This window comes from Tachysurus fulvidraco, chromosome 4 (genome assembly GCF_022655615.1).
Source record: "Tachysurus fulvidraco isolate hzauxx_2018 chromosome 4, HZAU_PFXX_2.0, whole genome shotgun sequence".
NCBI lineage: Eukaryota > Metazoa > Chordata > Actinopteri > Siluriformes > Bagridae > Tachysurus > Tachysurus fulvidraco.
The window spans coordinates 25,102,931-25,118,017 of record NC_062521.1 but is presented as its reverse complement, the minus strand read 5'-3'; the positions used below and the strand labels follow the sequence as shown (position 1 = coordinate 25,118,017).

The window sequence follows — 15,087 nt, the reverse complement described above, 5'->3', positions numbered from 1 at the left end:
AATGATTATACTGTATCGCCGTTTCTAACATCGACGGAATCGTGGAAAATGACCTAGGTGTCAAATGGCAAGCAGACAAACCGCTGTTAGCCTGTGGAGTCTAGTTTCATGAAGAAAAAAGACATCTTTCTCAGTAAACGAATAGACAGTGGTGATCCCACTCCATCTTTAGGAACGAGATAAAATAATCAGATTGATTTTTTTTTTCTTTTTAAAAGTTAAATGTAGCATAATCAAATTTCTCATCATGGTTTCCAAGAAATCATAACATTTTATTCACAATGATTTACCATCACACTCTCTGGTGACACCCAGATGATGAGGAGGTTTCCTTAAAGGTGCGGTGCACGATGTTTGAACGCCAATGTTGACATGTGAAATCACAAAAACAAACACGCCCCTAACCTAAATGGGTCCCACCCCAGTTTTGATAGCTCCGCCCCCACACATACAGTACATACGCAACCTAGGAAACTATTATCGGCCCGACTCAGTTTTCTGAAGCGTTTCTCAAACATCGTGCACCCCACCTTTAAATCATATCATCTCAGGCAGTTTTCCTCACCACCATCACCTCTGGCTTGCTCATTATGGATAGTTTAGGGATCATTATTATTTTTATTCTGATTTTTTTTGCTTTCTGTAAAGCTGCTTTGTGACAATGGCTATTTTTTAATAGCACCACACAGATAAATAAAATTTAATATTGGTATTTTGCATGTTGACTATCATAATTTACACTAATACACTGTTGGATTTATGAATTATTTTAATTGGACAGAAGGTTTATTAAATTTGTAATTTTTTTCTTAAAGCAGTTGACAGTAGCGTTGGCTATAATTCATATCACAGGTTTATATTAATGTGCTCATTGTAATACATTATTGTTTCTATTCCCACAATGTACACAGGAGCTTAAACAGTATAGAACTAAATGTACAGATTTATAAAATATGTCTTTGTTGAAGCTTTCCATAATGAGACATTGGATTTGACAGTCTCCATTGTTAATGCTTTTTAGCAGTCGGAGGTAAAGCTCTAACTTTTCTGATATGGCAGAATTTTGAGAATTGTTGCTATCATGAAAAGCTGCTTAGTAACTTGGAGAGAAAAAAGGAGGATGGTGAAGGAAGGACTGTTTATAGCTGTTATCGTATTAATCAGATTAATGCTTCAGAAAACTGAGTCGGGCCGACGACTAAACAAAAATCAAAACAAACGTGTAGCCAATGAGCAGAAAGGGGCGGGTCTTGTCAATATGCGGCGGAGAGAGTGTTCAGTGCGCATGTGTGACATTAGCAGAAAGCGGGTTTAACATTGACATGGAGGATAAAAACAAAGAAAGAAAGCGAAGAAAGGCTTACGATAAGGCAAGAAGTAGAATGTGTTAATATAGGATCAGCTTTCCAGCGCTGGAGAGAACTGAAGGAGCAGGAAGTTGGCCACATATTCACAGATTGGAGTTTCCCGAGTCAATAACTCCTGAGCTAAACGCTGTTACTACACAAATAACACCTCTTTTCTATCGTAGTAATGTAGAGAGGCAGCTACAACCGTGGTTTGTGTAATAACAGCGTTTAGCTCAGGAGTTATTGACTCGGGAAACTCCAATCTGTGAATATGTGGCCGACTTTACTTAAGACGCCGAGGCACTTTTTTCCTTCTCGATAGGTGAGTAACGTTGGTTTTGCTTTGTTACACAGAACTAATATATGCCTTTGTCCTTTACATGATTATGCTTGTGTGTCATTTTTGCTTGTTTGTTTATCTGGAATCGTATTGTTCTTCCCTTCAGCTATGATAAAGACACATTTCTTTCCATTAGTTGCCTGGGTTACGTATGTATGTGTGTTATAATTTAATATTATAATATTTTTTATAAATTTTTAATATAATTAAAAAAAAAAGCTATAAATACAGGGGTGGGACCCATTTGGGTTAGAGACGTGTTTGTTTTTGGTGATTTCATATGTCAACATTGGCTTTCAAACAACGGAGACCCCACCTTTAAGTCAAATAAACAATTCCGTTCAACATGTTGCGTAATGTTTTTTACCTGCATTGTTATACAAAAGTAGTTCGAGTGTTCTGAAAAAAGTGTCGAAAGCGATAAGATAAAAATAGAAATAAAATAGAATATTCGAGTAAACAAAGCGACATTTGCCACAGAGTGGTAATGATGAAATGTAAAGTCTTTTTTATAAATTAAATAATGAACAAATGTCAATGATGGTAAAGTGCTGTAGTATAAGAAGATTAAAACACTTTGGGACATTCTGTAATTGGAAAATAATTCATTTTGAGATGGTACCAGTGAATCTGCGTTTTAAGCATTATTCCTAACGCTAACACAATATTATTGTGATGAACTGGGACAAAATATCTTAAGAGAAACTAATTCTCGTTCATTAAATCAGCCAAAAAAATAATACAGGGTTTAAATATGATTTATTGTACATCCCTCATAATATCCATATTGGGATTCTTCTATACTGAACTGATCCATTTAGGTCTCATTAAGGAAGCGCATCCCTGGCACTGTGTATACCTCGAGAGCCTTTTATTCCTCACTTTACTTGTGTTTAATTGAAGCTGGTAGGCGTGACCTGGATGGCAGGACATGACTAATCTATCTTTTAACAGCCACTTTGAATCATTAAGCATTTTTTCTGCAAGTGTCAGATGGTGAGAGAGACAACGCTTATAATATTCAGGCTGAAGCAAAGCCTGCGGACGTAGCAAATTTACTGAGAAAGTTTCATCTTATACGAATGTGTGTGTGTGTGTGTGTGTGTGTGTGTGTGTGTGTGTGTGTGTGTGTGTGTGTGTGTGTGTCTGTGTTTAAGAGTGTGTAATTCTGTCACTTTCATTCCAGGCTAAACCTTGTGCTTGTGCATGCAGGGCTGTCAGTGTCACGCATTGAGAGTGACAGTCACGCATTTGGGTCTTTTCTCACGCTCTCCCGCCACACATTGCATTTCTCACGCAGAAAAACTTTTTGACTATTTATCATATATTTAATAAGCCGCAGCGCCCAAAATGTATCTGTCCACACCGCTGTCTCTATGGAACCGGGCAGGAATCAAGCGCTTCTCCTCTGGAGCTCTTAGTCGAGCCTGACACTTATCAGCCAATCAAAAAAAAAAGTGGCTACACAATAGCCAATCAGAAAATAGCACTATCTTAGTAAGATTTAACGCAACAACCAATGGAAGAAAAAAAACATTAGAGGGGGTATTTTTGATGGTTGGTTTGAACAAAACCTCAACACGAAACAGATCGTCTCTGGACGAGACAACAATCATGACCCTAAAAATGGCTGGGCTTGAGCCGAACTGTTTTAAATGAGAGCAACAATACAAATGATAAAGGAGTCCAAAAAGGCAACAAACACTTACAATAAACACCACCAGTCATAATCTCTCTCTCTCTCTCTCTCTTGATCTCTCTCTCTCTCTCTCTCTCTCTCTCTCTCTCTCTCTCTCTCTCTCACTTTCTCTCTCTTTCACACACACACACACACACACACACACACACACACACACACACACACACTAATACATGGAAACTAAATTTGCTAAATTGTGGTTAGTTATTATTATTATTGTTTGTTTATTTATTTATTTATTTATTTATTTATTTATTTATTTATTTATTTATTTATTTATTGGGGGGTGTTGTTGGAGATGTCACGTTTGCCTGTCTTCAAAACTTGAGAGCCCTGTGCATGAAATGCTGTAAAGTGCAGTTTGCTGTTGTGTCACGTGGTTGTGCGGTTTCAGCAGTATCACTATCGCCCAGGAAAAACGTAAGCACAGGTCTCAGATCAGCGATTAAGCCCAGGTTGTTCCCCACCGGATGCTAGTGCAAGCCAAGAAGCACGCTTCTACACTTCTCTCTCGGTTTCTCTGCAATTAATTAAACTTAAACTTAATTACACTTAAGGGCTTTTGCGCTTCCCTCGCTCTATTTACTCTCATCATTCATTCCCATTGATGATTTATGAACACCCATAGCAGACGTTTACCTTTACACTGTTCTCTTACCCCCTGAAAGCTGCAGTCTTGCTCTGTGTAGTGGATTAGCGCAGCTCAGAAACAGGAGCTAATTTACTCAGAAAGCTTCTAACACCCCCGCAGGTTTTACAGAGTAGCACTTCCATCCAAAAATAACTTTGAGTGCATAATTGTCTTGGGAGAAAAAGTTTTCAGTAGTTTTGATTTATAATTGCCTTCTTTTTTGCTTTTTAGAGCATCTCAAGAAGGAGGCAGTTTTTTGTTGTTGTTGTTTTTTTTTTTGCCCCATAGCATTTAGCCATGTTTTCAATTAATAAAGGCTCTGGTGTTTTTTTTTCTCCACCATGGCCTCAGGTTTTGGGTCCACTTTGCCGCTACTTTGTCCTGTTCATTGTTTTCTCCAGGTCATGATTTTGCCCTTCCTCATAACCCTGAACTGTGTTTCCTCTACTCTTCACATCTGATCTAACTCATCAGCTCATTAGCAAACCCCTTTCCAGCTGGATCAGGTGTGTGGGAAACATTCAAATCTTGATTTGTCCTCAGGACTCGACGAATCCCAGCCTAATTGGACTTTTTATTAGAGAAGCTGAATGGAATTTGTGGCCAGCATATGGAGTCATCTTTTTAAACCCAACAGCTTTGTGTGGTTTCAACGTCTTTGATAATAATGACAACACGAAGCTATGTATTTCCAAGCTAATGAATGACTAGTGTTTGATGGATATGACATTTTATATCTGAAGACCCTTTTATAGCTCGGTCCTTGAACATTTTTATGCATAAGGCTTTGATGAAAATTATTCTGGTTCGACATGACAGAGTTGGATAGATGAACCGATGTACTTAACGAATGTGAAGACTTTCTCAAAGAAGAGCTTCTGTGCTTTTCCTCACAACTTGCAGCCAGTGTTCATTTAAAAAAAAATTTTGAATATAATTTTTAATCTTATTCTTAATAATACAATAATGCCAGTTGTATTATGTGCTACACTAGTTTCTTTACTTGAGACTTCTGCACCAACCATCATCAATCCCTTTTTTGTGTATTTTGTGTAAAGACCCAATTAAGCACTTTAACTTCAACTAATTATCTATTTTATTTTTGTCAATTTCTTCAGGCTTTACATTTTCAAATATTATTAATTGAAAATAATAAACGTATGAACGGTTGTTCTCTTTTTTCAGTTGCTAACATGTTAATAGTGAATAATAAGCTTTAATATTATATACAGTTTATGTAAGATAAAAAAAAATAAATGGAAGTTATACTGAGCTGATGTTGAAGTTCACGCTACATGTGTTTCATTGACATCCAGGAAGAATTCAATACGCATGAAATATTATTTAACGTCGATTTCCGCATGTCCAAAAATGTCCACAGCTAACAGGAACCCTGCTCGTATTCCCAGTCAAACACGGCATTTTTTTTTTGTTCTTTGAAGATGAATAGAAACAAACGAATCTGTCTTATAGAATTTCAGCTAGTCTCTCTGTAAAGCTGTGCACATTGAGCATGCTGTGACTCTACACTGGAGAACTATTCAATGGCCTTTAACGCTGATCATTAATATACACTTCCTGCAGCAAAACTGCTCAATTTGCTTGTAATGGATAATGAGGAAACCGATTGGACGTCTTGCCTCACCTTATGTCATATTTGACTCGTTTAAGTGACTTAAATTAGCTATGAAATCAGCCACGATGAATTTACAGGCACAATGCACGAAGCTAGTGGGCGACTATCGATTAGATAAAATTATAGCGGTTTGGAGCTGCAGTCTTCATATCGATTCGGCTCTGTCCTCCGTAGGTCAGCTCCATAGCCTGTCTTGTTTCTCTGTGCTTACATATTCATGATTTTGAATAACATTTATAGAGTTATAAAAATACGTGAAGTTTTTTATCACATATCCAAGCTTGTTAAGATGTTGGGGTCCGCCATGATATAGGGCCCCTAGAGTAGGAAGGATTACGTGCCTTTGCCCAAGGTCCCAACAGTGGCAGCTTTATGGAAATTGGACTTGAAACCAAAACCTTCTGATCAGTAACTAAGCACATTAACCATTTGAGTCACCACTGCCTGTGTGTCTGTGTTTGTTTGTTGGTTTGCTTGGTTGTTTGGATTGTTGGCTTGTTTGTTGGTTGGTTTGCGTGGTTTGTTGGTTGGCTTGTTTGATGTTTGGTTGGTTGATTGTTGGCTTGTTTGTTTGGCTTGTTTGCTGGCTGACTTGTTTGTTGGTTTGGTTGGTTGGTTTGCCTGGTTTGTTTGTTGGTTTGTTAGTTGTCGTGATTGTTGGTTTGGTTGTTTGGTTGTTTTTTATTTGGCTTGTTGGTTGGTTTGTTGCTTATTTTATTCGTTGTTTGGTTTGCTTGGTTTGTATACTTGGTTTGATGGTTAGCTTGTTAGGTGGTTTGGTTGGCTGGTTTGTTGTTTTGCTGCTTGACTTGTTTATTGGCATGTTGGTTGTTTTGTCGGTTGGCTTGTTTGTTGGTTTGTTGGTTGGCTTGTTTGTTGTTTGGTTTTCTTTTTGATTTGTTTGTTCATTGGTTTGTTGATTGGTTGGCTTGTTAAGTGGCTTATTTGTTGATTTGGTTGGTTGGCTTGTTGGCTAGATAGTTTGTTGGCTTGTTTGGTTTGTTGGTTGGTTGGTTGTTTGAGTGTGTGTTTGGTGTGTGTTGTGTGTGTAAGAGGGAGTTGTTTGTTCTGCTGGCTTCTCATCCTCTGTTTCTTCTGCACAGCTACAGCACGGCATATCAGTGCATCTACTACTCTCCAGAGCACACAGCCAAGGCCAGAGAGATCCTGAGCTTGGTGTCGCATCTTCAGCCGCTGATCTGCAGCTTGGCCGAGCACCTGCTCCAGCAGGCCCAGCAACGCAGCAGCCACAGCCTTCGGGATGCTCTCAAGAGTCTGGAAGAAAAGGTGAGGACCCGTTTTCAGTAGTAGGTTATAGCAGCCAATAAAGTTTAAAGTGCTAGACTGGCAATATTTACATTATTAATGGATGTGTATCAGATTCTGGCATCTCATATTCTTATGTGATTATCTGATAGAACATCTCAGATATTTTTAATTATTTTAACAGTTAAAGAGTATTGTAAATCTTCAGAAGGTGCTTTCTACAATGAAATTTGTTTTTTCCTCAAATTTTTTTTCTAAAGAAAACAGAGAAAAACTTTATGTACAAGCAACCAATTAGAAGTAACCAATTGGATACTTTAATGGTTCCTGTCAATAGGTCACCTCCCATGTGAGGGCTAATCGTTTTACTTTATCTGCAAAAATGAACAGAATGTATTATTTATTCTCTCAGATTAATCAGCAGGCTGACGTTATCGATGCTAGTAAAAACACGCTAGCAGTTTATTGTTCATTAGTATTACTCTAGATGTTAGCTTCTCTGGTGGACCAGCGGGATCTCATAGCTAAGACCCAGGTTCATATCACTCCGAACAGAGGGCAGCCAAGTAAAGGACAACAACAACTGTAGATGCTAGTTAATTAGTTACTATGTTTATACATTTATACATGTATTACTTTGTTTATACAACACAAATCCAATTTATTGCTGTTGGTTTTTATTAGTGTGTTTGGTCCTTTAGTATGGATGGGTGGATAGGTAGGTAGGTAGGTAGGTAGGTAGGTAGGTAGGTAGATAGATAGATAGATAGATAGATAGATAGATAGATAGATAGATAGATAGATAGATAGATAGATAGATAGATAGATAGATAGATAGATAGATAGATAGATAGATAGATCATACAACAAAATTATTTGTCAGTCCTTATGGTGCATAAAAAGGTAATATACTACATATAGTATAAACATTAACATAAGTGATCCGATAAAATACTATTTAGTTGAGGTAATACAGATTTATTGTCAGGAATGAATGAATAGATAGATAGATAGATAGATAGATAGATAGATAGATAGATAGATAGATAGATAGATAGATAGATAGATAGATAGATAGAAGGTGAGAGTCTATGAAATGTGTAGACATGAGTGTGTGTATTGCAAATAGTTCTTAACATTTATTGATGGTGTTTTTTGGAGTTCAGTTTTCTAATGGCTGGTTTCTGTGGTAGAAACTGTTCCTGAGTCTGTCTGTTTGTGCATGATGTGATGGACCTGAAGCATCTGCCAGAGGGTAGAAGGTCAAACAGATGGTGTCCAGGGTGGGATGGGTGTCTGAGATCCTCGCATGTGCGATTTCTCAACATAGAGTGGTTAAATGTTTGTATGATTTATATGGAAGTAACTTTGCAACAAGCAGCTGGACTGATTTGATTTTGAAATCGATCCAAACAATCAAGGTCACTTCAGGGTCAAATGTCTGAATAGGTTTTTTTTTCCTGTTTGTAGGGAAGGGCTTTACATGCTGCCATTAAGTCCTGATTCTTCTTCTTGCACTTTTGTGCCTCAGATAGACCTATTAACACTTTTCTGACCTAAGTTACATTATTAATGTCTTTAGTTATATAAATAAATTGACGTTTTTTATTCTTTCCGCACCTTTTCCCCAACAAGTCACAACTTTTTCACCAAATGATAACAGTGTGCTTTTTCTCTCGTAACTTTTATAAGAATGATGTAAGAATCATTGAACCTTCGGTGGAATCCAAATAAAATATATATGTTGAGAAAAGTCAACAACATTAAAAAAAAATGCTTGTGTTTTCGAGACCTGTCTCCAAAATCGATGCCCTTCTTTGCATTGTAAACACACAGCATTTACACAAGCACACACCAGAGCGATGTCACACACGGTGCAACAATTCCTTCCTCCGTTCAGAGTCAAATCAGTAATCATCTGCTTTTAAATGTTTTGATTAAAGAGCTGCTGTGTCCAATTTGTGTCTCTTTGTAAACCGTGCCCTATAGCTAGTGAAAGAGATTGTAACAATTTCGTTTTAATTCACAAGCCCCTAGCACGCGTGCAAATGGCCGTCTCTTTTCTGTGCCAAATCCTAACAAAGGCAGGGCATGCACGGTTGCCAGATCGGAGGCTTTGGTGTTTTATCAGTGTAATTAATGAATTACATCTGGTGCTGTCAGTACGCAATCTGCTACGATGAGATTGTTTTCGCCTCAGCGGAATAACAGCCAATCAGCTGCTTTAATTGGTACATTCTCGCTGTCATTGCTCTTCTCCACCTTGATTAGAGATGGGAGTCCAAACAGTATCCACCGCCACGGCTAGCAGAGACTGATTGAAACATCAGACCTCCTGTGTGTGTGTGTGTGTGTGCGTGTGTGTGTGTGTGTGTGTGGGTGGGTGGGTGCGGGTGTGGGTGTGGGTGTGGGTGTGTATGTGTAAAAGAGAAACCTTTGATTTTATAATCTTACATGGATGAAAACACACACACACACACACATACACACACACACACACACACACACACACACACACACACACACACACACACACACACACATTCCCTCTGTTATTCTCTAGGTGCTGTTTATTCAATAATCATCTTGCATAGGTCGACTTCACTTGTGCGCTTAGAGTGAAGCGATAAATGGGCGTGGTCTCTTATAGGAAGACTCCGCCCCATCCACAGTCCAAGAGGGCTCACTGACTTGTTTAATGAGGATGAAAATGATGTACAGTTAATCACATGCTATGGAATTTTTAGTGGAAGATGATGGACTTCTATATATCCGAAGCTTGTGAGTTCCTTGGCCCTTGAGTAAGTCCCTTAATCCTGCACTGCACAGTTGAGATAAATATAAGTTCGTCTTTCAAATGTCGTAAATGTAAAACACAGTTTAAAAAAAGATCATCTGAAAGAACGGTGTTCAATGTTCCAGTGCAGTTCCGGAGAATTGTAGATTCTCAGCAGTGAAGTTGGTCCTGAGGCTCAAGGTGCCTCAACGACATAGAAAAGCTTTATCAAGACGGGATTAGTTTCATCTCGAGTCTCCTCTCAGTTTCAGAGTGCAATTAGGGATGAGTTTCTGCCGGTTAGCTTTGTCTGTGAACGCGGTATAATTATGCCACACGTCTTCATCCGATAGTGAGTGTTTATCGTTTAATTAGGTGATTAAGTAACTTACAGTGATACAACTGCTCATTCATTTATCTCTAAACTACACGTTGTGTGATATTGTGGCCCTTTGCGAATACAAAGCATCTTTAAACCTGTAGCTGACGTTATAATAGCCTCTTTAATCAGCCTGCACTTTCACGCTCTTCTGATTGATTTTATTTTCTTTCTTCTGCTAATGAGCTTCAGTGTAGCCACGGAGTTATATGTTATATGTTGGCTAGGGGACTAAGTACGGCAAAAAGTACGTAGTTAATCCAAATGAAGGGCAACAAGTTTGTGCAGAATCACAACACGCGTGTTTGCCCAAATGCGACTGATCACCGGATATCTCAGATTCGGTCAAAAAACTAAATAAATTAATGCTCCCTTTGCTCCCTTAGTGGTTAGCATGTTCGCCTCACACCTCCAGGGTTGGGGGTTCGATTCCCGCCTCCCCTTGTGTGTGTGGAGTTTGCATGTTCTCCCCGTGCCTCGGGGGTTTCCTCCGGGTACTCCGGTTTCCTCCCCCTGTCCAAAGACATGCATGGTAGGTTGATTGGCATCTCTGGAAAATTGTTTGTAGTGTGTGAGTGAATGAGAGTGTGTGTGTGTGCCCTGCGATGGGTTGGCACTCCGTCCAGGGTGTATCCTGCCATGATGCCCGATGACGCCTGAGATAGGCACAGGCTCCCCGTGACCCGAGAACTTCGGATAAGCGGTAGTGAATGAATGAATGAATGAATGGATGAATGAATGAATGAATAAATGAGTGTACATTGTGATTTGGACAGTAATAAAATCTCAGAGGCGCACCTTCAAATGAATCCCATCTGAATAGGACGAATGTCCTGAATAGAAATGTTAAGAATGTTTTTTTTTTTTTTCCTTTATTTACTGCATTTATTTATTTTATTTATTTATTCTAGTATTTACAGTGGCTTGCAGAAGTATTCATATCTACTGAGCTTTTCCACATTTTGTCACGTTATAACCACAAACAAAAATGTATTTTATGTCATAGACCAACACAAAGTGGCACATAATTGTGAAGTGGAAGGAAACTGATAAATGGTGTTTGCTTTTTTTTTTTTTTTTTTTTTTACAAATAAATATCTGAAAAGTGTGGTGTGTATTTATATTCAGCCCCTAATTAGTAAATATAGTCACAGTATAAATACAGCTGTTCTGTGAAGCCCTTAGCAGTTTGTTAGAGAACATTAGTGAACGAACAGCATCATGAAGACCAAGGAAAAGAGCATCCAGGACAGGGATAAAGCTGTGGAGAAGTCTAAAGCTGGATTAGGTTATAAAACAATATCCTAAGCCATGAACATTTTACGAAGCACTGTACAATCCATTGTTTGCAAACAGGGGGAAAAAAATGGCACAACCGCAAACCTAGCAAGACATGTCCGTCCAACTAAACCGAGCATTAATCACAGACGCAGCCAAGAGGCCCATGGAGGAGCTACAGAGATCCACAACTCAGGTGGGAGGACAACTATTACTTGTGCACTCCACAAATCTGGCCTTTATGGAAGACAGTCATTGGTGATAGAAAGCCATAAAAAAATCCCATTTGCAGTTTGAGACACATTCAAGCTATGTGGATGAAAGTGCTCTGGTCAGATGAGACCGAAATTGAACACTGCACATCACCTTGAACACACCATCCCCACTGTGAAACATGGTGGTGGCAGAATCGTGTTGTGGGGATGCTTTTCTTCAGCATGGACAGAGATGCTGGTCAGAGGTGATGGGAAGATGGATGGAGCTTAAATACAGGGCAATCTTAGATGAAAACCTGTTAGAGTCTGCCAAAGACTTGAGACTGGACCAGAGGTTCACCTTCCAGCAGGATAGCAACCCAAAACATACAGCCAGAGCTACAAAGAAATGGTTTAGGTCTAGAATGGCCCATTCAAAGTCCAGACCTAAATCCAGTCGAGAATCTGTTTAATTCAATCTGATCGGTCTTGAGCTAAAATGCAAAGAAAGGTGGTTCTCCAAAGCATCGACTCCAAGAGGCTGAATACAAATACACACCACAAATTTACAGATATTTATTTGCAAAGGATTTCGGACACCATTTATCATTTTCCTTTCACTTCACAATTATGTGCCACTTTGTGTTGGTCTATCACATAAAATCCAATAACATAGATTTTTTTTTGTTTGCGGTTGTAACGTGACAAAATCTGGAAAAGTTCAGCGGGTATAAATACTTTTGCAATGACTGCAGTAAACATAAACATAAACTCTATCGTTTCTTGCCTCTTAATCGAGTTTTTCATTTACATCTCAGGTTTAGTCGGATTAAATCAGATTAGAAATCTGTGTGCTCTGCATCTTGTTGTTTATTAATCGTTTCCGTATGACTGGTTAATCAAAGATGCAGAATTTTCCTTCTCAGATCATCCAACTTTAGCACTCATACACCAACCTCCACATGGGTTATGATCAGTGTTGGGCAGTAACGCGTTACGGTAACGCCGTTACTTTTGACAGCAACTAATACTCTAACGCGTTACTTTTTTAAATAAAGTAATTCCGTTACCATTACTATATGGTGCGTTACTCGTTACTTTTTTAAATTAATTAATTTTGGCTAACCTGTTTACAGCAGCGACGCATTGTAGGATTGGTGGATGCCAACCTGTAAACACGAAGAAGACGCGCTGTGGGCGTGTCTCCGTTTATTCAAGTATGTCAGCAGTAATTCTGAAACACATGGGCTATTGCCCGCCCACACTGACAATTGATTGGTTGACTTACCGAAACAGGCCAATCAGGATTGGCCCCCTCCCTGTCTGCCGTGCGCTACAAAGTTTGGAGCACATACTTGAATACTGGTCTCTGTCGCGCATGCATGCTCTTGCTGGCTCGCTCTAGATTCCGAGAGATTGTAAATAATTTGTGAGCCGCTATCGATATGCGGGAGACTCCCGGAACATCCGGGATACCTGGGATGTCTGGTTTTGTGTTTGTATAGACCAGGGGTCGGCAACCTTAAACACTCAAAGAGCCACAGAAAAAATACCACAGGGAGCCACAAAATTCTTTTGACATCTAAAATAAAGATAACACTGCATATATCGTTTTTTAACCTTTATGGAAAGTATAGAGAAAAAAAAACTGTAGTGTGTTGCATTTTTGAAATCGATGAACTGCTACCGAGTAAACGCAATTTTATTTCTGCAGGCAAACAAAAATATTTTGAACAGTTTGAACTAACCTTAAGAAAAAAACGCTGGGTTGAAGGTTACTTTCAAATAAAATGTTTAATGTATAATTGAGTCCTTCGTATTCATGACCAGGGCTCTCAAGTTTTGAAGACAGGCAAGCATGACATCTCCAACCCCTCGCTTTTTTTCATTGGATGTTGCGTTAAATCTTTCCCAGATATTTTGAGCGACCAAAAAAAAATAAAAAATTAAACACGGTTTATTTTAATGTTACAAGAGCATCATGATCTTAGAATTTAGAATTACATTTTTTTAAACTAACTAACAAAAATAAAAAAAAAACTAAATTAAATATTTATTTTCCAAATCTACAGGGAGCCGCAGCAGAGGGATGAAAGAGCCACTTGCGGCTCCGGAGCAGCGGGTTGCCGACCCCTGGTATAGACCATAACGCATAAAAGGGCATTAATGAGAACATTAAAGAACGTTTTTTTAAAAAGTACAGTATTTTCCGCACTATAAGGCGCACCTAAAAGCCTTAAATCAAAAAAGCCTTCTCAAAAATCGTCCGTGCGCCTTATGTGTGCACTGAGCTCCAAAAATCTGTAAAAATGTTGTGTGACTTTGGTAAGCGATCGGCTCAATTGACTGTCGGACCATTTCCCGCTGCCACAGGGACGTAATACATACACTACGTACGCTGGCAGCGATAAACCAATCAGAGAACATTACGTAATACGTACAGTACGTACGCTTACCTCCGCCACGCCTCCGGTAGGTATACTACCGGTATGTTGCAAAACAACATTTGTTTCTTCCTAATCATTATGCGCTCCACACTCCAGTCCAGTAGGTGGCGGTAAATGCACCTTAAATTGGTTTGCCATCCGCCAATAAAAATCAGATGCTTACGAGGCACAATACAAACTACAGGCTACAGTTACATGGTTGTAAATGGGAATAGAGCAGCTGAAAGTATTCAACATCAATGTATCTATGGTTCGGAAGTGGAGGAAGCAAGAAAATGTACTGCGCCAAGTTAGGAAGACACACTAGATGAGGACTTTGATGGATTTGTGGGAGAAGATTGATTAAAAAATAATGTGTGTGTTGTTAAATAGTAGAATGAAGTTCAACTGTTTTGCTTCTGTTACCTTTTTCTGTGGACCGTATGTTTTAGCATGCGCCTTATAATACGGTGCGCCTTATGTATGGGTTAAGTACAGAAATAGAGCCCGTAATTGAGACTGCGCCTTATAATCCGGTGCGTCTTATGGCGCGGAAAATACTGTAACTAAAAAGTTTCTTTTAACAGTAACGTGTTCCTTTTTGGTGTAAGTAATCAATAACGTAATTGAGTTACTTTTTGAATGAAGTAACTAGTCACTGTAAGTAGTTACTATTTCTTAGTAACTAGCACAACACTGGTTATGATGTACTCTAATCGATGTATGTTGAAGAGACAGATTTCCTTATTTACATTCATCTTCCCGCTGGCTAAAAAAAAACCTTTCAGGTCTGAATACTGATCAGATCTCACCACGTTTTAAATGCATCCTGGGTGCAGATCCTCCTGCATTTAGATTCAGATAATCCCTAACCAGCTCCAATCCTGATCCTAAAGGTGATAAATTGGATCGTTATTCGTGATGAATAGTAGACATAAAAACCCAACACAACCGTTTCAAATTACACCTCGGGTGAAATCACGGCAACAGAATTTAATCTTCCTTCAAAACACAACACTGAGAAATTTCCTTTACTTCCACGTTTTTAAATTCCAGCAGCGTCGTTCTTTACCGATCCTGCGGCTTTAACTCGCTCGCTGTTCCTTCGCACCA

The 15,087-nt window shown here is 38.9% G+C and overlaps 2 protein-coding genes across 10 annotated transcripts in view; one reads left to right on the top strand and one right to left on the bottom strand.

The window, feature by feature from the left end:
• The window catches only part of inpp4b (inositol polyphosphate-4-phosphatase type II B), a 294,006-nt gene that overhangs the window by 247,332 nt on the left and 31,587 nt on the right, over positions 1-15,087 (top strand). For all 9 annotated transcript variants that reach the window (XM_027145915.2, XM_027145914.2, XM_047812844.1 and 6 more), the window contains one exon: positions 6,759-6,942. In XM_027145915.2, the coding sequence (XP_027001716.2) occupies positions 6,759-6,942 (184 nt within the window). The remainder of the gene's footprint in view (positions 1-6,758; positions 6,943-15,087) is intronic.
• il15 (interleukin 15) overlaps positions 6,459-15,087 on the bottom strand; it is a 54,592-nt gene continuing 45,963 nt past the window's right edge. The window contains exon 7 of the mRNA XM_027145925.2: positions 6,459-6,930. The gene's annotated coding sequence lies outside the window, so the exon portion shown is untranslated. The remainder of the gene's footprint in view (positions 6,931-15,087) is intronic.